The 26824-nt window shown below is 40.3% G+C and overlaps 1 protein-coding gene across 1 annotated transcript; it reads right to left on the bottom strand.

Moving 5' to 3' along the window:
• Positions 1–949: 949 nt before the first annotated feature.
• On the bottom strand, positions 950–23326 carry UBE2D3 (ubiquitin conjugating enzyme E2 D3). The gene is made up of 7 exons (XM_083861753.1): positions 23036–23326; positions 8761–8824; positions 8644–8675; positions 6243–6320; positions 5287–5392; positions 3888–3981; positions 950–2287 (listed from the first exon to the last, which is right to left on the bottom strand). The coding sequence occupies exons 1-7, from the start codon at positions 23057–23059 to the stop codon at positions 2242–2244; spliced, it is 444 nt and encodes a 147-aa protein (XP_083717879.1). The 5' UTR covers positions 23060–23326; the 3' UTR covers positions 950–2241.
• Between the last annotated feature and the right edge of the window lie 3498 nt (positions 23327–26824).

Raw genomic sequence — 26824 nt, 5'->3', positions numbered from 1 at the left:
AACAAGATTTCCATCTTCCATGTAATATTTTACTATTTTCTTCCCTGACCCTTCATAATGCACACCTCCTTGTGTTTAACACCTGCTGCCTTACACCTCACAAAACACCTTCCTAGCTGATCATGTAAGTGATTTCAGTGGCTGCGACTCCCACGACAAAGTAACAGGCATCAAATTAACACAAGTACAAAAAACCAATTGATAACAACACATTTGTAAGCTTAAAAATATAAACTTTTACCTCAGGTGTAATGCTACTGGCAGTCATACTCCAATTTCCCAGCAAACGGTGTAAGTTGGTTAGCAAAGCAGAAATGAACCGCAACTTCATCAATAAATTTCAGAAAGTAGTCAGTGAAGCACGTACGGCTAAAGGGAAACCAAGTTTCTACATTCCAAGCCAACTAAACTTGAAAATTTCAAGTTCACTCTCATACTTTAGAACCAGAACAAACCATGTCCAAACTGCATGTTCAAATTTTTATAAAAATTAAGGTTTAACATTTATTTTACATCTAGCTTTCCACATCCATGTGGGGACAAGGTATCAGAATGTACATAACTATAAGCAGTGCAAAAGTGGTGCCAGTGAGAAGTCACAGATGCACAATAAAGTGATAGTACAAGACTAGAGAAAATGAAGCTATGGATGTTAAGAATGGAGACCAAAAAGATTAAACAAGGAAAAATATGAAGGAAGAGGGGAGGAAAGAGTCAGATGTTTAATAATGCCCTTGTTGCTGAAAGATAAACTAATGGCACACAACAATGTTTCTTGTAGAACAAAAATCCAATAGCAATGAGTCTTTATTCACGTTTAGTCACCTGACATGAAGAAAGTGTCTGTTGCATTAAAATAGTCATCAATGTAAATGGCAGCATGGCTGAACAAGTCCTTTTCAATGGTAACGAACATCCCACATAGTAAAGTCACTTCAACACAGCCTCATGACAATTCCCACATCAAAACAGTACTTTATTTTATAATTTTTTTGCCTCATCATTACCCCCCACATTAAGATCTTTCAGTTGTCAAGTGTACAAGGTGAAGAAAAAGGTTCTCAGTCAGCAAACACAGGTGCATCAGGAAGTATCTCCACAACACACCACTTCAGATCTGCTGGGTCCCAAGTCCATCCTTGAACGCTGGGCTCCCAGCACCAAGTGCAGCCCCCTACTACGGCTACACGACTATGTTAGCTTATTAATTCTGCATCCACCAGGCCGAGCAATGTGCCAACCTGCAACAGACTGAGCATTAGAACTGAAAATGGCAGAAGAGTCACTCTATTGAACTTTACATCATTATTTGATGTTAAACAATGAGGCAAATGCCAACAGTATATACAAAAACCAGCTTTGCTTTTACAAAAGATTTTGTTTCCCATATTGATTAATCCAGGCAGCTAACTCATTGGTTTATGCAACTTTATTGAAGAAAATAAATCAATTACTAGTAGAGCTATTAGTTGATCACTCATCCATTGACAACTTGCATCATTTATTCAGTGCTATATTAAACAGTGTTTTGGAAGACAGATTAACTAATAGCTCCAAGCCTCCTAACAAAATTTAAATGAATTACAAAAATGTTCTTAAACCCTATTTTGGAATACAAGGGATGTTTGACTTCCAATTTCCATTCTCTGTAAAACAAGAACTGGTCATTCCTTTATTGACATGCATAAGATACATCACATTTTCTGTTCTGCTGATGCTATAGATTCAGTACCAATTCTCCAGACACATCAGTTATGAGCAAAAGTATATAATAAAACCTCAGTTCTCTAACACTGGAAGGTTTGAAACAAGATGGATGTTGCTACAGCAATGTTACTTCTTTGATGGGAGAAACTGAACATCCATCTCCCCTCCCCCCTTCAGGTGGTATCTTCAGTATCTGTTAGAGCAGTGAGGAATGTTTGTTTGTTTTTAATCTCATAACCAAGATAGAATGAAGACATTGGCCACATAATACACATGCTCCATTAAAAAAAATTCTGAATCTTGGGCAATTGTTCTTGTGTAACTACTTTACAGATTCTAAAAGCAGTTATTGTCCAAAGCTGGAAGAACTAAAGTCTTCTCAGATGAGCATGTGCATGAATGGAAGGAGGTAAACAAAAAAATAAAAAAGATGAGGTCTGATAGGGGAGCAGCCGGATAAGAAAATCAAAAAAGGAACAGTAATTTAAAGTTTATTCCAGCTATAATGCAGGTTATTCTGACTTTAAGGTAGCATCACATGGCATACTTCTGAGTCCATTCCCGAGATATTCTGTTGTACCTGTAGACAAAACCAGGAAACGAATTAACATTAGCATAAAAATTACAATTTCCGAGACAGTTTACAATTAAATATGATTTTATTCCCATCTCTCTTTTCTCTTTACAGTGTAAGAAGTCTTTTTCTGTACCAAGACATACTTGAACTCAAAAAACTGAACAATTCCCTCCCTACACAAATTAGGATAGATATTCTCTAGTTTTTAGGAAAAACTTTTAATTCATGACAAGCAAATTTGCTAAAGTCCATTATTAAAAAAAAAATGACTGAAAGAGAAGGAATAGAGACTATCTGGGATGGAATAAGCAAGGCAAGTATTTTGAATATTGCTCTTAGGTTAAGATTACAGTATATCCCATGCCATAAGTAAAGATTATTTGGTTAATAATATCACTGGATACAGAATGTCGAATTTCCAATTTTAAAGAAAAATTACACTAAACATTTCATTGCACTGAATATTCTTTTCACACAAATATACTGCTCAAAATTTGAAAAGGACATTAAAAGACTATTTAAAGTACACTACTTCCACAGGAACTGAGCTGACAATTAGTTAACACTAAACTCCATGCTTGTCAGTAAGAAGTTAATTATTAACTATACAAGCAAAACATAATCCCCATATATTTCCTAGTTTATATGTGGAAGACATACACTGGTGATTAAAAATAATTGAAATTTGGATTGTCTGAATTCACTCATGTCTGTATATGAGGTCTCTCTACAGGGCATCACTTTGAACCAAATTCTGACAAAATCTGGGTAAATACTTACCTGAACCAGTTGACAACCTGGCTCAGAACTCAGCAATTATTTCATACTAACTTTTTTTTGGGGGGGGCATGCAAGAGTAGTATCTGTGAGAAATAGTGACTAGCCAATACATTACACGCTAACCACAGATCAAGCTGTTAAAATTCCACGTTCAGTATCTGGTGCATCCATTATCTGTTAGTTAATCCAGTGCCTTAGAGCATGCAGCACCCAAGTGCTGACAAATTTCCATTTTGTTAAATGCACCATAATTTACAATTATTCTTACCCTACAGCATAGCGTATTTCTCTGTCCACTCTCTTGCTAACCTATTGTACCTAATTGGACAAATATATTTAGCATTAATATATATAAAACCCCCCAAATCTGCTCGTGTAATTCTATCTGTTCAAAATGTCAGAGATATGTAAGGAAAATAAAGTTGTTGCAACACAGATGGGGAAAAGTTCTGCTGCCTATTTTCAAGGGAAGAACCAAAAATTTAAGGCCAACCTGCTGCTGAACGAAGGCATCAAAACAACAAAAAGCTGTTTTTTCCTCATTATGAAGATCTAACTAGATTTTTGTATAGTAAGCAAAAAAAGGGCAAAATATATATACTGTAAAATACTGCCACACATGTGAGAAAAAGTTAAGTCCATTTCACCTACAACTTCAAAGATGCTAAGTTCCTTTGTTTTTAAATTATGCACTACTCACTGCTTTGTCACACAGTTTTCTCCATCTCAGATCTTCACAAAAGGCTCACTGAACACAACGGCTGTCTGACAATGCACTCTTACAGTCTGTTAAAATACGAGTCTTGTACAATTCTGTACTTACTTGTCTCTGTCTGTTTTATAGATACGTGCGATCTCTGGCACTAGTGGGTCATCTGGATTTGGATCACATAACAGTGAACAAATGGATAAGAGAACTGTAAAAAAAAAAAAGCATTCTCAATAGCGAAAGAGGAATGGCAATCTCAGAAACAATGGAGCACGATCTTTACATAAGCACAATGTTGTCACAGAACAGAACCTAAGAAGTAGGTTCTGATAAACAGTCAATATAAATTCATAACTCACTCTTAACTAAAAAGCCCAGACTAACTTAAAGGCTTGTAAGAACTATTTGCTTCCTATTTCCCAATACTTACAGCTGTCAGTACACACATGAGAACAGCACTGCTGTCCCCTACACTATGATGTAATATAGCAGCCAACAAAAGCACATTATGTACTCTGATGAACAGCATATTCATGGCTCTCACCACTAAAACTAGAAAATCCTCAAATTTAAGTTTTTAGTTTTTAAATCAGACTGAATTCTTTATTTGTTGTACATAAGGCAAGAATATCCTGGTCTGCACTGATAAAACTACACACATAAAAAACTCAGTAGCACTGTTTTAGGCAACTATGAGGACTTCATCTTCTACTCTTACAGAAGCTTTAGAAGAAAATAGTGAAGCATAAAATACAGGGAATACACACTCAAATAACAAACTGACTGTTTGGACAGACAGGAATTGCAAGTTCTATAGACAAAAGGGCACTTTGAGGGATCTTAAAGGCACAGTGACCAATGGCTTTGAGGCAAAACAATTTGATCATCATGAAAATATTTGAGAATTATCTGTTACAGTAAAATGAGGAAAGCCACAAATCTTCTCTTGCAACACAGATCAATTAATCATGAAGCAGGATCAGTAAACTTAGTTCATGAAGTAATGTAATGCAATGCCAGTGCACCGTAGTAGAAAGCAGTATGTATCAATAACAGATTTATCTACCACAGATATGCCAATAGAATTATGCATGTAACCCTAGGCAAAAGGAAAAAATTATGTAAATTTCAGTATTAAAAACTGACTTTAAATTAATCTTTCATTTAATATGCATGTGTATCTACATGGGCAGCTCCAAACAAGCAGTTTCTTAGCCTTAGCTTGAACACTCCAACACAAGCCTATTTCAATCCAAATGCCAGCAAATTCCTCCAGGCCCAAGCTGGTAAACTCTGCTAAGAATATTGAAGCACTAAGTGGCCAGAAAGAGCCTTAAACGTAAGAGAACGTGTTAGAAAAAAAGTATCACCAAACTGGCAAAACATAGGCTTGAATGAGGAAGGGAGGGGTAGTTAAGGGAAATCAAAGAGATGTACAAGAACCTAACACAATCAAAGCTAAAAGCACAATATTAAACACAAGATGGAAAAATTTCTTCTTCACAAAAGTTACCTTTAGAAATAGTTAAAGCAGGAGACCACTGTGATCTTAGAATATCAAGACAAATGCTGCCATTACTGTTAATATTTGGATGATAGATTCTTGTTGTAAATGCAACCTGCAACAAAAAAAACAAAGAAACCAAGACTATGGGTCTATAGCATTTGGGTCTATAACAATAACTGCACCCGTTCTTCTCAGTCAAGCTATCAGTCAATTTAATTTACTCTAAAAGAAAAAGATAAAGCAGTTAAACTGCACCAAATTCAAAGGAAACACATCCAAGCCACAAGCTGTGAGTCTCCCACTACCAGGCATTATTTCAAACAGAGAGAGGGCAAGTATGAGTGTGTTAATCCCAGCTGCCTTGGATGAAGACACTCAGCAGTGTCTAAACCACAGTAACACTGTTGTCACAGAGTTACACAGAGTTACCACACCGTGGTCATGAAGGGTATGCCTTCATATTGACTGAAAATTGGAAGAAAAAGCTAGTGGCTGATAAAGCTACCAAAAAAAAGAGCACATTTTGCAATTACTGCCAAACTCTTGAAAAATAACCCCTTCACTTGATTTTAGGCACTCGGCAAGTAAATCCCCACCCAGAGTGTCACATTCCTACACACCAATCCAAACAGCTACACTAATACTTGACAGTCCCCTCGGCAAGAATTCTATCACAGCAACACAAAGCTAATGAAAAGTTTTCCTATCCATTAAGAAAACCAGAAATTAGTCCAAATATTTCAAGACATTTGGAATTCACACTCATGGATCTGCTCATAAAGAATACGCTAACACACCCATCCCTGTGGTAGTCTGAATGGACCCAGACATCTAATAGATCATAAGAGCCCCTGAAAAGAAGTGAGAACTTGACAATGCTACAGTACAGAGACTGACAATTTCTGTCCTGTACTCAGTTCTTTAAAAAGCACTAACTTCACAAATGAGACAGCAATACTTACCTTAGGTGGTTTGAATGGGTAGTCTGTGGGAAAGTGAATTGTCAAGAAGAATACACCACCCTGATATGGACTGTCGTTCTGTCAAAGTAAACAAATAATTCTCCTATCATCATCTTTAAGACTAAATATCACTGAAGATCTTGTTTTTAAATAAATGGAAATTTGTTTAAACCAAAATGTTTAATCCAGCAATACAAGTGAGACATAATTAAAATTTAATTCTTAGTTCCTAAGAGGAGTAATACAGAACACACACACATCACTTTCTGTGTGGACCTCTCCAAGCAAATGCATCATAAAACCCAGCGGCTCTGACAATCCACTCAGGACTACAGGGCAAAAGCATTCAAATGCTTCTAAGACAGCCCCAAGAAGTGTTGTTAACAGAGTGGGGGTCTCATCAGATTCAAAAACCTCCAGTTCTGTGTTTGGAGCTTATTTGTTTTGACCATCCAAGTTTAGAGTGGCCAGGGACTCCCATTCCCTCCTGAATTCTGTCCTTAGCTTCAGCCCTCCAGAAAACCTGAATACACAGCTAGATCCTTGTTCCTTGGAAAAAAACCCAACAAAAAACCTCAACCACCCATCCTACCAGCACAACCAAACAGTCAAAAGAATAATCATAATTCAAGTGAATTTCTCCTCTTTTTCTGTATTAAAAATTCACTGTAATTTAGTATGAGAGCATATTTTACATTTTCCTGCTCCAAGGAAAGAATTAGTGGGATAATTCATTCAGAGATCAACTATAAGCAGTAAAGCAACATGTGGAAGTAAAAAAGATGATAGTAAGGAGAAGAAAAAACTGGAGTGACTAAATAGGGATTGTGTAATTTAGCAGTTACAAGAAGAAAGAAGCAAAAGGTTTTTACTCAAAATTGCAACTAGATTTTTGAAATAGAGCTAACAATTTCCTTGTTTAACCTGAAGAATACTTTGCTGTTAATTTTGGACTCAGGGCTAGGGATAATTAATTTGAGGCATGCATGGTACACTTCTGCATTATTTGTAAATTGAATTCTCACCTTAATTGCAAAAGCATTTCACCAATGTACGAAAATAACTATGTATTACTTCAATACCAGAAAATTACAATCTGCAACACGAGATGGGACTCAAACCCCCAACATGTAGATTATACCCTATCCTATCTTTGATGTAACCTAGTGATCAAGATATAAACTCTTGTATTCAGTCAACAGATACCGTATGAGGCCTTGAGGAGTCAAAAAGTACCAACCCTTTCTTTCACTGAACATATTCTGGGGATGTATTTTATCAATCACAGAAATTCCTCCTTAAAATGTGTTAAACCAAAGCACACTCTCATACACCTATCCAGGAAAATCACGATATCCTATTGCAGAGGTCGAAGACCAGACAATTGGTTCTACAATCCCTGTCTGTTATGAAAGGCAGCACCAAAGCAGCACTAGAACTGCTAACACCACACTGACACACTTCCATCAGGACACTGCCCAATGTGGAAACAGGAATGCAGACCTTCTGACACCAGGAAAACCACATGGGGAAAACAGGAGCTGTACGTTATTAAACCGCAAGAGAAAACTAAAAATAATAATCCCAATTTAAATTCAACCAATGCTTAATACCTCGTGACCGTGCAGACACCAGCCACACAGAATCATCATTCTCAGCGCAGTGCTCAACACTAGGTACCTATTTGAGGTACCTGGGTACAATCAATCATGACCAGGTACTTCAGGAGGAAGAGACATTTTTCAGTCCAGTGACCCTCTAATAGCCACCTCCTAATAACACACCTGTAGCTATATAAAAAGCCAGGATCATGCAGCATCACTGATAATGAATTCCTACTTCATAGTCACACCAAAGGCTTGTATTCAAAAGTTACAGAAGGTTTTGTCTTTAAATGCAGATAATCAGAAAACTTAAGATGTGAATTGCTTCCAGGTTGTCTTCAACAAAAGCAAACTTTTGGCTTCCTTAATGAGGAAAAAGTCCCATTCAAGTATTCAGATGCTTACTGAACTTTTAACGCTGACTTTTTTTTCTCCAGTCATAACTGAAACCTCTCCTTTGAGTGATTATTCCCCCTTCTATTCCTTCAAGTATTCAAGATCTCAGCATTATAACACCAGACCAAATACGGATTCCCTGCTAAGATCCACACAAAAACATCCCAACTAACTCTTAACAGTAGTACCAGGTCCAAGTACAAAGTTCATGCTAGATTAAAACTTTAGAAAAAGTTGAATGCAAACATAGTTTCTACATATTAAGTAAAAATGCCTAACAATGCTAATAAGGATAAGGAGAGTTAACAAAAGTAAGCCTTAAAAAAAACCAAAACCCAACAGTTTTCTCCTCAGCAGAAACTACTCATTTAGTATCACATCACAAGAATTAGAATACTTACAGGTCCCATAATTGTGGCTTGCCAATGAAACACTACAAAAGAAAAACTCCGCATTATTATCTAGGCATGATATGCTTTGAGTCAGCAGAACAAAGCATGAAACTTGAAGTTACTTACTGTCATCTCCAACAGGACCTGCTGAACACTGTGCTGGAGGATCACGGGCTAAGTCACTAAGTTCCTTTAAGAAAACAAAAACAAACAAAGATAGTGTTTTTGCTAGATAAGATGTGAAAATTCTTTAAGCGTTTTTCCACATACAAACACAGAAGAATGTGCGATTAATAGCTCAAAGAACCACTGCATAAGTATCAAAAATGTCTGTAATAGACAAAGGAGCACTGAAACCAACTATGAAGGTAAACAGCTACAATGACTGTGCCTTTCCAAGTTTACGTATGTCACTACTGTGACAACATTCTTGCTGAAGAAAGAAGCAGGACACAAAGCCTTAAGCTGGCAAAGTCTGATCACTTTTTGATCAAGATTTGCAAGGACTCAGTCTTAGCTAGAGAAGCCTGAAGTGAGAGAAAACTGTTGGTGAGTCTTCATGAAACAGGAAGCACCCTATGTAACATCTGACGTTAGAATTAAGAACAGCAAGAAAAAAACCCACAGGAACTTGGTTTCACTTTACCCACTACCTGCATCAGAGATGTACCTCACAAAGATCAAAACAGACAAGAAAATTCAAATACAAGTGCTGTAATCAGGCAAAATATCTGTATTTTTTTAAACTTTACATTTAAGGCAATTATGCCTTTAAAATTAAAAGTTACTGAACTGTAGAAACAGTTCTCTCCCTGCCCCATTACAGAGGAAGGGAAACATATTTCAGATGGAGGATTCCTTGGGCAGTAACAATACTGCTGTGAGGAAACAAAGAAGCTCTCCATTAAATTGTCTTAATGCTCCACAAGTCATTTGTTTGGACAGTGTCTTTAAATTAAATTTACACTTTCAGTTAAAGCATGTAACAACCACCTTCTTCCTCCCCTGCTCTCCCTTGACCCTAAAAAGAGCTTCAAGAGCTTCTATGATAAATCTGGACTTGTCAAGGTATCTAGAAGTCTTGAGAAAAGGTGTAATATTCAGCCCCTCTTTCATACATTAACAGTTTCACTCTAGTTGGTTTTTTTTTCCCCTGCAAGTCTATACAAGCCATTCAACCAAGAACTTTTTCAGACACTTAAGAAAGCCGGGTATTCTATTATGCTGGAAACATATGCATATTTGGAGCAGACAGCTAACTCTTGTCTGGAAAGATCCTAATGTACATCCTTTAAGTTTTACAAATTCAGCACTTCACAAAAATTTCCTAAGTATAAGCCAACACAATATGAGGAATAAGAAAACTTATGTTTCTTGTAACATAAACACTTATTCTTTGGTAAGATGATAGCTCCTGCAAACACAGAAAGAATAACACCACTTCAACATGTACAAGTCCATACACTTTAAAAAAAAAACAATTACAAATGAACAAACAGCCAAACAACAAAACTGCATCACCCAAAGCCCACAACAACCTCCTTCTCCCCAAACACCAAGAAATTTAGTCCCAGATTTCCTTTCCCTACATGTGTTAATTCTGATGAATTTTCCAATTAATAATATTTCCATTTTGCACTGGCATCTGACTGTTTCACAAAATGAAACCACATCAGTTTTGATAAGCAGTGGCACAATGAAGTTAACAGTACAGCTCATTTCACTGCTGCTGTTTGTAGAAGTGTGGGCTACAGCTCTTTCCAGATCATCACAGTAAATGCATTTAGTTTGCATTTTGCTACACCCTCCAGATATTACTGGGGGGCCCCGATGACAGACTTACTGCTGCCATTTAATATCACTTCTTAGGTCCATATGCTGTTAATTATCCTCCAGAGAAAATTGTTAGCTTAGATTTATGTTATCCATGTAAATGCAAATGATAAATGTAGAAGCTTCAGATATAAAGGGGTTTTTTTAATTTTTAGGGGGTTTTTTCCATTTAACAAATACAGCAGGTTTTGTTAGTCAGGCTTATTTCTCATCAAAATGTATTTTCCAGTTCTAAGAATGATCAATCATTTCCAAAATCTGACAGGAAAAAAGGTATCATGTCCCTTGAAGTAAGCTGTAGCAATAGAATAAGCAGGAGGACACAGATGTTATTATTTTAATGTAGTTGTACAGTTATTACTGAATCTATTAAACAGTGGAAGTACATTTAGATCCTCCAGGGTTTTTTTTAACTGTCACAGAGACTAAGAACTATGAAAAGGCTGTTCATGCCATTTATGAGAATTCTAAAACTGAGTAGCATGAAGACAAGGATGAGACTGTCAGATGTGCATTAGACTAGAAAGGTCTTCAAAAGGTACTACTATTTCAGAGAAACAAGAATTCAGTACTCAAGATAAAAATAGGTATTTTACCACAGCAGGAAAATTAGTAATTCAACATCAATAATTCAACCAGGAAAAGTAATTGCAGATATAAGACATACATTAAATTTAGCGAGTTCCAGTGAAACATTGGTGCAAAAAACCTTTTGGTAATACTAAAAATAATTTAAAAGCTGAAACAAATGAGTTTCGATATTTCAGACTCAAATAATTTCAAAACTTATGTCTATACTCCTTTTCACTACTTGAATTGCTCAAGGTAACAAAGTAGCAGTGACCTTCATTAGCAAAAGGACTAAAGTTTTGTCTGGGCTAAAACACTTCACGAGAAAAAAAAAAAAAAAAAAAAAAAAAAAAAAAAAAAAAAAAAAAAAACACCAACAAAACCAAACTAATTGCGTTAATCAAAGTGGTTCAAGATAAAGGTAATTCTGGGAACAAATGATACACCAGTTGGCATTTCACCCACAGAGCAAGTAATTCACCCACTAAATTTGGGGAAAGAAAGCTGAGGTGGCACAAGCTCTTACATTTGCTTCTCCAGGGTATTATGGTCAGAAAAGTCTGTAGCAAAGCTGTTTGCTTCAGCAGAGTGTGAAAGGCTTGGGCAAACATGAAGCAAATCCTGGTTCACAGTAGCACCAAACCAACCTCATCTCTCTGTTGTGTGACACTTCACATCTACACAAAGAAAGGAGGCTTTTTGCAACAAGGGAGTGGAAAGTTCTGAGTAACTTTAAAAAGTACCTCCTTGGAAAAGCTACAACTCCACTGAACACAACAAGCAAACTGGAATAACTGGAAACTGAACAAGCAGAGGCACGTGGGCTGTGAGATCTGGAGTGCAGCTGAAGCATTTTGCTGAAGGAAAGGAAGGAGCTTTTTTTTTTTAAAGCTTCCCACTCAGCAATATAAATACAAACCTACTTTCTCAGCTTAGCAATCAAGAGTAACGATTCTATAACAAATTAATATTTCATCTAATGTTTTTACACGTAAGACCTTTCTGCTTTCCATATTCCTGCTACCATACGTACTTCTCCAACTTTGCTTCTTTTTGTTAACATGGTTTTAGTAATGCTTTCCCTTTCTCAAGAGTATTAAGCTGCATCCCAAATTTTCTTAAAAATCCCCAAAGTGGAACCCACATTTTCTGGAAATTGGTTGTTACAGTTTTTCACTTTAGAGGTGGCTGAAAAGAAGCAGCAAAACAAAACTCCCGTGCACCAAATGTGGAAGACTTTACACAGAAACAATAAACCAAATTTAGTGAGGAGTGACACGCTATGCACCTATTGGAAAGGTTTAGTCTTGAATTACAACAGTGACCCGCAGTCTCTGTCACTGCCAGAGGTTTCCGGTGCAGCTCCAGCGCGTCACCGTTTCTGTGTCCCAGTTTCCAAATATAAAGTGTGATAGTTCCTACCTCTCCGCAAGGATCATTAGTCACTCAGCATTTTACAGACCAGAGCACTGTTAAAAGAGTAAGCACCAATGCTACTGTTAGAGGACAACAGCAGTGTAACACAGACAAGGAGCAAGACATGCATGGTTCTGCAACAGAGTTTTGGAAAACAGAGATCAATAGAAATAGAGCAGCACGAGCCATCACTGCGACAGACAGATCTGCTCTAACACAAATCCAGCACGTTGTCTTCCGCCAGCTTCACTTCAGGTTTCTAGCAAGATTCAGTTTCACAGAAGTCCATTTTTTATCTCCTCTCTTCTCTTCCACCACGCATTTATCAGAAAGCTAACAAAAAACACACACTAGTACTTTCGAGAAAAAAAACCTCCTACAAAAAAGCTAATTAACCTGCTTGTTTTGCAGCAATTTAATCATAACTAACATAGAAAATACAGCTAAGCTTCAAGTGAGGATTTGAAACTTTGACATGTGAGTGCAAATGCAGAACTATGATCCCATAATAAAACCAAAAGTACCTTTCTTTGCTTGACAGAAAAGCTGCTAAAAAAAAAAAAAATCTCTCAAACAACTCCCCTCTACCAGCTATTTAAAATATTACAGAAGCCATTTAAAGAATGAAGAAACTTTAAAGACTGACAAAGGATATCTCATCCAAATATGCAGGAACAAGAAAACAGAAGTTTTCAGGTCCCAGAAAATCCTGTAAGAAATGACAGCCTGGTACCTACCAAGCTTCCTTCTTGCAAAGTACCAAATAATGCAGCATCTGCACCAGTTTCTTCCCACTCATGAGATTCCATACTCCCTGTGGAACTATACACTTCTTTAGTTTAATCTGGAAATAGCCAGGGTTTGCTTTTGATGATAGTAACAGCTGACCTAAACACAGTGACAGAAGATCAGTCCTACCAAAACGACTGAAGATTGTCCTCCACAGGCCTTAACTCACAGTTACATTTAATACTGGTTTGTAACATAAGTATTTGTTAAAATTACATATTGGAGCTTTCTGGTTTGCACTCAAGAAAACATAGAGGTTAATTTGCTTCACATGTCCAGAAAATAATTTAGAGGACAAGAAAGATAACACGCAGTTATATCAGAAGTTAAAAAAATAAATCAACAAGCCACAACACAAAAAAACCCAAACAATGTACACACACAAAAAGCTCACCCCCCAAAACCCAAAAAAATCCCAATCTAACCAAAAAAAAGACAAAGAAAAAAAAAAAAAAAACACTTAGGCCAATCAAAAAAATCAACATTTATTAACTTGATTGCTAGTCTAATGATGCCTAAAACAAGATATTTCAACTCTAGGCAACCAAAAAATTCATCACTGCATTGGTCTTACTCATTAGCTCACAGCTGAAAACAGCTTTAAAAAAGAAGGAAGGATTGGAAGCAGCTATAAAGAGAGGGGAAGAACATTTAAGCCTGTTTGAAGATTAAGAAGTGTCAAGCAGCAAAGAACTACTGCCTCATCCCACACACCTGCATTTAAAACATTCATTTCAGCATGGAAATTAATTACATCTGGAAGCAGAAAATAACAGTTTGTAAGGACACCGAATGTGGATTTCTAAGCTGAGTAAGAAAGCAATGGCATAACAGACATCACAAAACAAATGTAACCAGCAGAAAATTATCAGTTTCAAACAAGCTGGCCTCTTGGTGAATAATAAATAGATAAAAAGAACGTGTAATGGCACTGCAAGACACAAAGATGTAGGTTCCTCTTAATTAAAAAAGGACATTAAGAGCAATTATGCAGAGAAAACATGTGAAAAGCGATCACAGAAAACAGCAAGGACAAAGAGCACAGAAAGGTTTTTAAGAATCCCAAAATACAGGTAGGAATGTAACAGTTGTTATTCTCTCTGTTTTGATTATTCTGCTTCTAATTTTCATGGTTCTTTCTTCAGTCCTTAGTACTAGATTTTTTTCAGCCTACACCCCACATATTGTTTGCAGAGTGTCTAGCCGTCATACCATCACGGTATGATAAAAGACAAACATTGAAATATTCATGTTTTAAGCCTCACACTCAAGGAAGGAAATGCCAGGCTGCTGTGCCACTGTAATTAAATCACTCGGTGTACCTGGACTGTGATAGGAGCTACTCAGGTGACTACCAACTATCTCTTCAAAGGACCAGCTTTTCAGTACACAAGCCCTTCCTGAATGAGAGTATTGTCTACAGCTGTTCTCATCTGTTCTGAAATCTGGAAGGTGTACAATGCAGGTAATGGTTTTTGGGAAATTTCAGAGTTACTGCAACTAAAATGGCTATTTATTCCAATGTTTTGTAGAGTAGTTGGACAGATCCAACTGGAAAAGGAATGGAGTCACAGACTTTGCTTTCCTGGTCACTCCCTAAACGCTTTCGGAACAAACTTAAAAAAAAAGGTGCTATCTACTCACCTGCAGCTGTGCTTTAAACTCAAAAGCACAGTTTGTTTCCCCTAAGGTAACCAAAACCACAGAAGCTGTCTTACTGAAGATGAAGAAAATCTGACTACTTAACACACATAAATTCTGAGGTATTATAACAATCTGAAAACAGCAGAGCTTATTAAAACACTCCTATGCTCAATGTAGAACGAGGCCTGTATACATTGCCTAAAGCACATCGAAGGGGCAAGTGTGAAGTGAAGCACTGGTTAACTACAGAGTCATTCAGTGATAGCTGGGTGTTTTAATTCTGCCACTTCCAAGCTTTTGAATATCAGACACTGAAACTTCACATGCCTTTTCCCTTGGTAGTTTTTCCCTGCAACAACCACAGTAATCTTTGGTTCTGTAACCCAGGACTACAAGAAACCCCTTAAAGAAGAGGGTAACTAGTATAAACAGGACACAGGAGAAACACCAAGATGCCCCTTGCTAACTTTAACAGAATGACTGGGAAACAAAGGGACAGATGAAATTCAGTGCAGACAAATGTAAATTAATGCAGCTGGAAAGAAGTTTATACTCTAAGTAAGGCACTCTGTCCTGATGGCTACCTCTCAGAAATGTGATTTGGGCGTTGTGCTACACATTTTTACACAAATGCTGGCTAAATATTCCTCAGATGCTGGAGTTTGGCAGCACTATGCAAGAATCTCCCAACATGCTGCCCTTCAGCTTGTTGAGGGCACAGTAACAGAGCAGAATCTCAGCCACCAACATTTGACACACAACCAAAAGCGGCACCCGTACACCCTGCACTCCACGTGACTGAAGACTCCCAGAGCTTGCCAAGACTACACAAACAACAACTCTGGAGACTGGCAGTGTGCAGGACAAGCCTTTGTAGAAATTACAAGTGGCCTCAATGGGGCACAGCATCAGTCAGTCTGCACTTTCTGAAAGCTACAAGAATTTTCCAGGTTCTCAAAAAAAACAAGGACAGTGTAACAGAAAGTTACTGAATTAGTACTCTAACAAGTAACACTATGTCTGTAATCAGCACATTTATTCTGAAATTTATTAACCTAACCAACTCTGAAAATCAGCTCTCCTTTTAAAAACCTGTCTTGACCTTCACCAGTCCATATCTTGTATGAATACAAAGATGCATGTGAAAGTTATTCCAATATACCACAGGGGTGTATGCTACGGACACAACTATGTGGGATTGACTACAGCACACAGTTACCCCATCATATGATGCTATTTCTCTAAGTACCCTTCATAATCGTTCTAAGGGCCAGTCTATAGGATTAGGTTCAGTTACACACAAAATGAACTCACACCAAGACGATAGTGTAAAAAACTAAACCAACTACTACCAAAACAAAACACAAACTATCTGGAGTACAACTGCTCTTACAGTTGAGTTCCACCTAAGCTACCTAGAGAACAGTGATGTACAGAAGGACCTTTAAAAATAAATGAGGTAAGTTTAAAAAAAAAGTTTCAAAGCATCTTTACGAGCAGACTGCATCCTGCAGTAGGGGAGTGGAAGGGAGTCTTGCTCATGTGGCAAATAGTAATTCAGGAGATCCTCCTATATTATTCAAGGCAAGAAAAAATTAAAACTAAGGCTGAAAAGAAAAACAAACTTTGCATTTATCTGATTTAAGAGAATTTTTTTGGCATTACTACTCAAACAGGCCAACAAAGGTTGAGAAGTACTGCCTTTGAGCAGTGCACTCTTTATTAGAAGAGCTCACAGAGGTGATGCTAACTCTAGGCTACAGAGAAAGCTCACTATAAATTTAACTGAACATTTAATACAATCTTCATGCCTTCCCATCAGAAAGACCTAAAGCACTTCAGCATCTGCACTCAGTTCAGCTTGCAACTCTGGTGTCCAGATGCTTGTGAAAAGATTTAAATGTTGGTCACCTTTTTCTACTGGGCTGTAACATTTGCAAAGCAGCCCACGATCCTCTCATCTTGCTTTCTTAAGACCATAATAAAAACCCATCACAATTACAGCAGGAAAAACTGCAGATCTTGAAGATGTCTGGTGTATCACACGTCTCAAAGGGATGATGTTCAGAACAAAGGCTTCCTTTACACAAAAATTTAATACTGAAGTTTACTTTCGGTAAAAATCCTCCAATCAATTTAGCTTTCAGTCCTGAATCCTGCAATGCTCTATTTTCCAGTATTAAACCTTGTCTACCTTCAAGTGTTTTACAAAGAGTTGCCAAAGACATAAACACCAATTTAAACTAGTGAATACAGTTTTAACTAATTTTTTTTTTTGCAAAGCTTCTCCAACATAACTACCAAATTTAATCAGATCAGTGCCCTATAGAAGACCAGTGAAGAGAAACTGGTTTTGTTGGTTTTTCTTTTAAATCTCCAGCGTTTTCCATTTAGAATTTTAGGAATTAAATTTATATTTCAAAGTTTACAAAACTGTCAAGCATGCGCAACTCAACAATTTAAGACTCCATTCTGATAAAACCAATTTGACAAAAAGCAACCACATTTAAAAATTCACTACTGACTGTAGATACATATACACACACACACACACTAACACTGCTGCTTCCATTTCTTAATTTTTTTCCTGCATATTCTACTGTCAGGTTACTACATCGAATCAATCACAAAAGAGAATGTCTGTAACTCGGCCCTTCCAATATAAGTTATAGCATCTCAGCCTAAAACCATCAACAAAACTCAGCTTATTCTGAGAGATGAGAACTAATGCTGAAGTGCAGACCACAAGTTCCCATCTGCCAGCTCTGATGCACAGGGGAGAGATCTATGCAAGAGCACAGGGCAGACAATTAAAGTGGCAAAACCTTCATATTTGCAACAAAGATTTATCAGGGATGACGTATCAATGCCCTAATCTGAATGACACAAAAGCTCAACCTTTCCCCACTCCTCCTTACCAGCTGTCACTTGACATCTCAGAGAAGGTTAAGAACCCCCATCTCTCCCTCCTCCAACGGTTCAACCCAGTGGATGCAGAGAACCCATCAATGGGTGGGGGATAACACCAGGCTGGAACTGGGCTCCACAAGGAACACAGAGGTGCCTTTGGCAAGGGGCAGTTCACTGCTCAGTTCCCAACAGCTGCTGCTTACAGCTGTTTATACATCCTTCTCCACTCCCTGACTCGTTAGCCATGAGCGCAGAGAGAAGCCTCAGAACTGCTTACAGACTGGGCAGGAAGTTGAAGGGGGCTCATTCTGTGGAGTTTCAAATCAGGCCTTCTGTAAAACAAACTCACACTAAGAAAAAACAGCATAACCACAGACTTATTTTCAAAACCAGCTAGCTTTTAGAGATAAAAGCTGGAATGATCACAAAGATCATAAGAGCTGGTCAACCTTTTTACTCTGTATACATTATGCCACCTAAATCCTTGATATACTAGAGGACTCTTTGTAAAGTATGCAAGAAATACCCATCTAATGGAATATTGATCTCTGAAGTTCTGTAAATCACTTAAGTGAGATAACAATCCCTATTCTCTTCTCACTCCAATGCACACATAGAAAGTTCCATGCTGACTGGGAACTTAATTCACAAGCACTGTCTTCAATTAAGAAGAGAAATCTTTTTAAGTTATCGCAGTCCAAACTTTATAGCTGAGGAAGCATTGGTTTTCCTCTCTCATAAAAAAATGACCAGCTCTTGAAACACATCCAATACTTTATTTATAAATGCTGGTCTTCAATACAGAGTACCAAACCTACTCAATTAAAAAACATTATTTTCATTTTAATGATATTAATTTCATAGTAGAAATATCACTGCTATTTGGATAAGCTGAATCTTAAACAGAATTTAAGGGATGACAGCTTTCATCTTACGCTAAATATTTTATTCTGACTTAAAAAACATTTAAATTCTTCAATAGTAGGGCCTCCCAAACCTCATTACTGCAGTATCATGATTTAAAAATGAACCACTGCCTCCTGGCTCAATGTAACCCTTCTTACCACCGAGTGCAATAGTTCTGCTGAATTACCTACCCAAGGCAGAGTTTAGTCTAGCCCTGGATATTCACAATAGTTAAGGTGAAATTACAGTTAAAAAGGTAATTCAATACATAGAGAGTATTTACAAAGGTTTAAAGCATTTCAACTAAGCTCACATCAACTGAATTTCATTAGCTAGCTAATCTTAACTTTCTGAGCCCTTAAACACACAAATCCAGACTTATTTCTAGACATTCATTCAAAGCATGAGTTCAATCACATAATTCAAGTTATTCAGCTATTTTGAAAAAGCCCAGCAAACAAAATCCAAGACTGCCTGAAAAAGTGTTATGGGTTTCATCCAGAGAAGAAAACTTAATTCCAAGGAGCTTTATCACAGATTTTTCTTTTAAATTCAAACCAAGTTCAAAAGAAAAAAGTAGCAGTTTAAAAATAAAGTAATAAGCAGGCTTTGTAACCCTTCAGCTTTCATTAAACTAATGCAGATTTCAATGCAGTCCTCACTGATACACATTACACCTCATCTCTGAAAAATACTTTATTTCCAGGGTTAGCAGCATTTCTTACCACGAGCAGCTGGAGAAGGGGAGTTAAAGTTGCAATTAATTATACATCTAGGAACAGCGCTGGAGGCCGCAGCCTGAGAAAACAGTTATTCAGTCACCACTCCACCAGTGTCAATGGAAGCCTTCTGCATTTAAGTAGCCATAAATGGTTTTGCCACCTTCAGCCTTTAGCTTCCAGGATGCCAACTCCACTTAAGATTTTCTAACAAATTATTCCAATATAATGATGCTAGCTTGTGCTATGCTAAATCAAATGGCCATAAAACACAGCAGGCACAAGCTTTCTTAAGGATTACACAGACGAGACATTTCATGCATACATCTCCTGTATTAATTCTATTTTTAGCCTATCAAGATCACTTAGGCCACTTTTATTACCTCACTTTAATGGATGTGTACAGCAGTGATAAAATGGATGCATACCAACAATGCAACATTTCCAAGTTTTCCAGATTTTACACATTCCTGATTCCTTACTCCTACATAAATGCTTCCCTGCTACCGGATCATCACCATTTGAAGGATCATCACCATTTGAAGCGGAAGCTCCAGCATGCTGCAGCAATTACAGGATGTGTTTTTAGCAGGCACCATTGACACTTCAGACCAAGACAATGTGCCACAGCATGCACCAAGCATTTAGATACATGCTCAGAAATCAACACAAATTTCTTGATAATTACAGGGAGAAAAAAATAAATTGGGGAGAAATTTCATCCTCAGGAAAGAAAACAATTTTAAGATGCAGGTTCACATTACGCCATGGGAAAAGAACTTGTTTGTTATCATAATACAACTGCAAAAGAAGCCACATCAAGGCCGGAGTTTTGCCAACTGAACACAAGCTGCCCCCAGAGCAGATGGCACTGATGCCATGACAAACTCCAGCATAACAATAATCTCTCTGGGATTGGCTGTGTACCTGACAACTACTTCAGTTTTGGGGAGCGCTTTATACAGGGTGTTCCAGAAGCAGACAACCCAACACACAAACAGTCATTTACTTTCATTTTCAAATCAGAAGTAGAATTTTCCATTATGTTTTAAGAATGGTTGTATTCTGAATATGTAACAGACTTCAGATTAAAGGGACACACACACACTACCAGAGTCTCATAGTCTAGTTTACTCAACATAACGAAAAATGTTATTTTGCCTGATACACCAAGTCCACAAAGAGGGAGATAGCCAAACAGACTGAAAATATCTTCACTGGTACAGTCAGGATGTCATCTGCTGCAGGAGACAGTGAATTCTAGTCCTCATAAGTAATAACACAGACTCAATCAGCTAAGTGTGATTACAATGTTCTGAGGTCCTGGTTTCTCTTGAGCCTGTTCTCAAGACTGCCAAAGACATGCTACAAGTAAGCAAAGAGTCCCAAGGTCTGATCTGTGATCTTAAATTGGAAGACAGGGAATCTCAGCTTACCAGTGACAATGCCCTTCTCTCTGGGCTTTACTGGTTAACAGGATTAAAATTACATTCACGACCATTTTGTTACAGAACTGGCCCTGCTATTTTTTTACATCAGCATCAGCCCCTGTAAACATTTGAACTGGAGACCAGCACAGAAAAGAAAGCAACATGCAAAAAATGGTTTCATTCCAGAAATTAAAGTTCACCTTCAGGCTTGCAAATGCAAAAATCAAAACTACAAACTCCATGTGAATTTAGAAGTGTATCTTGTAGCGTGGTGCAATTAAACTGATTGGAAAAACCCAAACACACACACACACACACAGAAAAAGAAAAAGAATAAGAGAAAAAAGAAAAAAAAGAAAAAAGAAAAAAATCCTAACTCAACTATCTTCCCAACGCTAAACTCTTGCACTGGGTAAAGGAAGAACCTTGCTACAGCAGAGTGCAATAGAGCCTAAGGACCAATACAGGACAAGAGGCTGTACACAACAGGCCAAAACGCTGAAGTCAGAGATGACTTACTGGTTTAAGAGTCACGCTGAATCGTTCTCAGGTTCTGACCACCAGATTACTACATAAGTGGGGGTTTGTCTTGATTTACATTTGACAATAAATTCTTACCTGCAGCGCCTGAATGTGTTTCATAAGCATGAGTTGATGACAAAGCATACCAGGGAGTAGCTGTGTTTCAACTCAAGTGATATCATCCACTAATACAGGGAACGAGTTTTGATGGCAGATTCCAAAGGAATTGTTCTGAAATTCTCACCAGAGCACAGCCATAATTCAAAGTCAAACCATTCAGCTAGCTACTCAGAATGGGTTTAAAATTTTCGAGGATAACAGCACTATCCGTTCACTAAAAACATTATAAAAAATGCTCGTTTTGTCTAAAATATGACCACAAGCACTCCGTGAAATTAAAGCGAGACTAGCAGGCGGCATAAAGTTTACACACTGTCTACAAAAGATGTTTTGTGCACCGAAATTCACCGATTTCAGGACACACTGACGTTCTGCCATCTTGGCAGGCTGTGAGATGACCAAGAAACTCCTCTGAGCTCTTGAAGCACGTAAATGCTCCACGTAGCTCGCGTAAGAAGGAGCACAGACCAACAGCGACTTCCCGGTAACGCCGCTGCGCTCCCATCGCGTTTTGCCATTACATCCTGGCAATTCTCAAACCTGCCGAGAAAACCTTAACCTGCCTAGGGAGCCTAGGAACCCAACTTCACGCCGGGAGCCTCCATACCCTGGGAGAGGTTTAATCAAAAACCACCAACACAAAAAAAAAAGAAAAAAAAAAAAAAAAAAGAAAACCAAAACAGAAACAAAAGAAAGAAAAGAAGAAAAAAAAATTAAAAAAACCAAAACCAAATCAACAAACTTTCATCACCGCGGCATTTTTTCCGAGTTAGCCGCCGCGAAGTTGCTCCACCCGGCTCCGATTGTGCAACGGGGGGGGAGGCGGCGGCGCGCAGCGCGCTCCCGCCGGGCGCGGGGGGAAGAGATTCCCGGCCGGGCGATGGATTCCCGGGGGTCCGGAGGGCCCCGGGCCGGCGGAGAGGGGCAGCTGCGGGGCGAGGGCAGCGCCGCGGCGGTCGCTCCGTGCGCCCGTGCCGCGTTATTGCGGAACGAGAGGGATCCCGGAAAGCGCCCGGGCCAGGCGGACCCGCCGCCATCTTACAATGCGGGAGAGAAGTTGCACAGCGGAGGGGAGAGCGGGCCCAGGGGCCCAGCTGCCGCCCCGGGCGGCGCCGCCATCGCGCCGAAAGCCCCGGCACCCACGGGCCGGCGCCATCCGGGCCGGCTCCGGCCGAGGGGCAGCGGCAGCGACCCCCGGGCTGCGCTGACATCCGAGCGGCCCCGGGAGCTGCCTCCCTCCGACCCCCCCGGCCCCCGCCCTCAGGAAGGGGCCAGGGCCGAGCTCTGAGCTCAGGCCCGGGGAGAGCGGCCTCGCCGCCCCCGCCGGAAGGAGCCGCCGCTTCCCGGCCTCTCCAGCCTCCGCCTCCCCCCCCGCCCGTCTCCTCCAGGGCCGAGACCGGGGGGGGCGGGGGGGGTGAAGGCGATAAAGGAAAGGGAAGAAAAAACACCCCCCAAAAATAACAATAAAAAGAAGGACGAAGCGGTGAAAGGGGAGGGGGAGACGGCGGAGGAGGAGGAGGAGGAGCCGCGGCGCTCACTCACCTTGTTGATGCGTTTCAGCGCCATTGTGTGTGTGCGAGTGCCGGGCCCGTCTGCACGCCGGGGTGACTCCGCGCTCCGCTCGGGGGGCCGGGAGGGAGGAGGAGGAGGAGGAGGAGGAGAAGGAGGAGGAGGAGAACGGGGAGGAAGGCGGAGAGGGGGGAGGGGGCAGCTGCTCTTCTTCCTCCGGAAACAGCCGGGGGGGCGCCCGACCGGCCGACCGGCCGCCCGAAGTCCTGCCTGCCTGCGGGCAGCGGGGCCCTGAGGCTGCCGGGGGAGCGCTCCGCCCGCCGCCGCCCGTCACGGCCGGGAGAGGGTGCGAGGCGCGGGGAGAGCCGAGAGGCGCCGCCCGCCCGGGGGAGAGCCAGAGAGGAAGGGCGAGAGAGCCCCGCGCTGCCGCCGCTGGCCAGGCCCGGACGCCGCGGGAGGAGGGCGGGAGGGCGGGAGGGAGGCGGGGCCGGGCCCGGCACGCCGCCGCCAACGGCTCCGGGGGCGGGGCCGCGGCGAACGGGCGGGGCGGGGGAAGGAAGGTTCTTGGGGTGCCCGCGGTGCCGCCGCTCCGGGAGCGCCGTGCGGCTCTTCCTGCCCGCGGCTCCTCCTGCCCGCGGCTCCCGGGGGTCGCGGCGGGCTCCGGAGCGCTGACGGCGGGTCCCGCCCCGTCCGCCTCCCCGCGAAATGGCGGCAGCGGCCGGATCTAGGCCCGCCCGCTGAGGCGGGGCGCCGTGTTCCTCCGCGGGCCAGCTGCTTGTCAGCGCCGCGGAGGGCTCACCGCCCGCAGCCCCTGCCCCGGCGCCCGGGGGACTGCTCGGCCGCTCGGCCGTCCCGGCGCCTGGGGAGAACCAGCGCTCCCCCGGGCACGGAGCAAGGCGGGAGCGCCTGGGCACGGAGCACGGCGGGAGCCCCTCAGCGGTGGGGTTTGCGCCGTGCGCTGCGTGCCGGTGACGAAGCTAAAGCGCTGCTCTGGCCCGGGGAGAGCGCAGGCCTGGCCCAGGATAACGGGCCTGGACACTTCCCTTTAGTGGCGCATGTTGGCACACACGGGGATACCAAACCAATCTCAGTATAGGGGAAGAAGTGTCACCAGAGGGAAGATATGGTGACGTGGACTGTCAGTACAAGGGCCAGACGCGTCAAAGAGAGTCATATAATCATCAAAATCGGACGTGACCTTTAAAATCATAAAGTCTAACTAGCACATGGCATTACCAGTGTAACCCCTAAACCGTATGACCCAGACATACAAAGGTGTACAGACACCTTTCAAGCATCTCCAGGAATGGTGACAACCACCTTGCTGGGCAACCTATTCCAATGCCTGCCAACCTAAACATTGGAAATAATTATTCTAATATCTAATTTGAAGCTACCCTGTCTCAACACCATTTCCTCTAGTTCCCTTGCAGCAGGCAGTCTAGAGGAGACTGACCCGCCCCTCATAAAACCTTCTAGGTAGTTCTAGAAAGTGATGAGGAATAATAATTTTATTTATAGTGATAATAATCTGTGATACTTCCAGCTCCTTGGAGACTTTTTATTTTGTGCAGCAAGGGCCAAGAGATCACTCTCAGCCAGGTGTTTTTTTTTTCCTCACAGTAATAAATTGTGCAGGTTTATGCATAGTTCTGTGCATGGGGGAGGATTCCTACTCCATTTCTGTGAAACAAGAAGAGAAAGATTGCCTGACTGCCCTTCTGCTGTAATGATGGGATGTATTAGAGCGACAGACATGGCGTTTGCTGTCCAAGGGGGATGTCCACATAATTGCACTTGGACTCAGTTTGTGTTTGTTATAGTGTCGTAGTGTTAGTTTCTTGCTGTCTGAGATACTAATTATTATTGGTCAGGAGAAGGCAGAATATTCAGAAAAGCTTACTGTGTAACAACATTTTCAGTATGAAGCTTGACAATAGGCAATAGTGGATTATGAGAGCAGTGGGGGGTTTTTTATTACTTTTAAAAATGGCACTGTAGTAGGACTGCTATAGTTTTTTAACACTGGTATTTACAGGCTAAAGAGAAAACAATGTCTTGTACTTGTGAAGTCCAGTTATCTTGCTCCTAAACCAATCCTAGCAACTTCCTTATGTAGTCTTCATTTTATTTTAGTTGTACTGAACAGCATGTTCAGGAAGTGTAATTCCAAACTATTTGGTTTTCATTCTTATCATCTTAGTCAAGAATATTGCTGAAGAACACCTTGCTGTTCCTGCTTTGGATCATGAATGCAATTAAACTGCTCCAAATCACCAGCGTGTCTATCTTTGTACCACAGACATGTTCCTCTGCCTTGTAAATTGCTCAGAAACTTTCTGAGCTTCACTATTGTTTGTCATCTCAGAAGATTTAGCTACTTGGCAGTATTCCAGTTCTACATTTTGTAATTATTATTTGAGATTAATGACCTCTAGTATGACTTTATATTAACATTTTTGATCAGACTTGTGATTCACATTTTCTCTATAATGAAAGAAATTAAGAGCAGCATAAACATACTGTTGACAGTGTGTTATTTTCCCTGCTAATTTAAGACAACAGGAATTGTTAATCTGGTAAATCAAGTTTTGTTACATGTTAAATTCAATATCTCTATTAGCATTTTGACCCCCAAGAGAATTTAAAATTTATTGGATAGTTCTTGTTTATACCCATTGCTCAGAAACAGATTTGCAAATTTTAATTTAATATACTTATTTAGGCAAACACTTTATTGCACTTGCTGGGCATTTAAAAAAAAAAAAAAAAACAGAAAAACAAAAAAACAACAAATCTGCCTATTTAAATAATGACCTTTAAATACACTTAAGAAAAAGAATAAAATTATGGCTCTTGTAGGAATGAAAAATAAGACATGCAGTCATAGTTCTGTGACCAGTTCTGCAAGTTGCAGCACATTATACTTTTCACTCTCACCTTTTCCTCAAATTGTGAGCTAAAAATAATGTATTTTCTCCTCAGTATTTGGAAATAAGTAAAACCAATTTGTTTTTTTTACTTCACTGGGGATATTTGGGGAAGTAAGGCCCCAAAACCTGAATACATTGATGTTCCCATCAGAGAGTTTCTCAGCTCTACCCCACCACAGCATGTATATTTTTTTGCATAGATTCCCTCATATGGTAATATAAAATATAAGAGGCACAGATGACGGTTACTGAATAAGGGTGTTGCAACTTATTGTGGAACTACTTGTGTTAGCTTCATTTTAATTTGAGTTTTGAAGCTAATCCTCAGAAGTGGCTGTAGAGAGGTATTACCATGTCTAATCCTCCACAGTAGTGGAGTCGGGTTAGACTTTTAGAGGTTTATTATGCAAAATAGCTCAGTAGATGTGGCCTGGTAATAAACAGTTTGCACAAAAATACTGAGAGCACACCAGCTCTCTTGAACCCTGTCTTTGAATTTTGTTTTTTCAAGTATGGTGTTCCAGAGCCCTCTTTGGCTGAGTGATCAATAAGCCTCCAAAGGCTGGATTCACCACTCCATTTCAGCTGCTTCCTGATGGTCCAACAGAAGAATGGATGGTCCAGCCATGAATGGAGGTTGCCTTGTTTGGCTGGTATAGCACTGGCCCGCGGGGACTTGAGGGAAAAGCAGCCCAGCCTCTTAGTTTAAAGGTTAACATAGGTTACTTGTACATCACTGCTGGTTTTTCACTTCCGCTTGCCCGAGACCAGCCAGTTTTATATTTGGAGCGTGCTATTCTACCTGCCTTCAAAACAGGTGGAGCAACCAAGTATCCTGGACACCAAGCAGCATTCCATACAGGATGCTTCATATATCTGAGAGGAAGGG

Source organism: Zosterops lateralis (assembly GCF_965231275.1).
Source record: "Zosterops lateralis genome assembly, chromosome: 5".
NCBI classification, from domain to species: domain Eukaryota; kingdom Metazoa; phylum Chordata; class Aves; order Passeriformes; family Zosteropidae; genus Zosterops; species Zosterops lateralis.
This window is presented reverse-complemented; position numbering and strand designations above follow the sequence as displayed.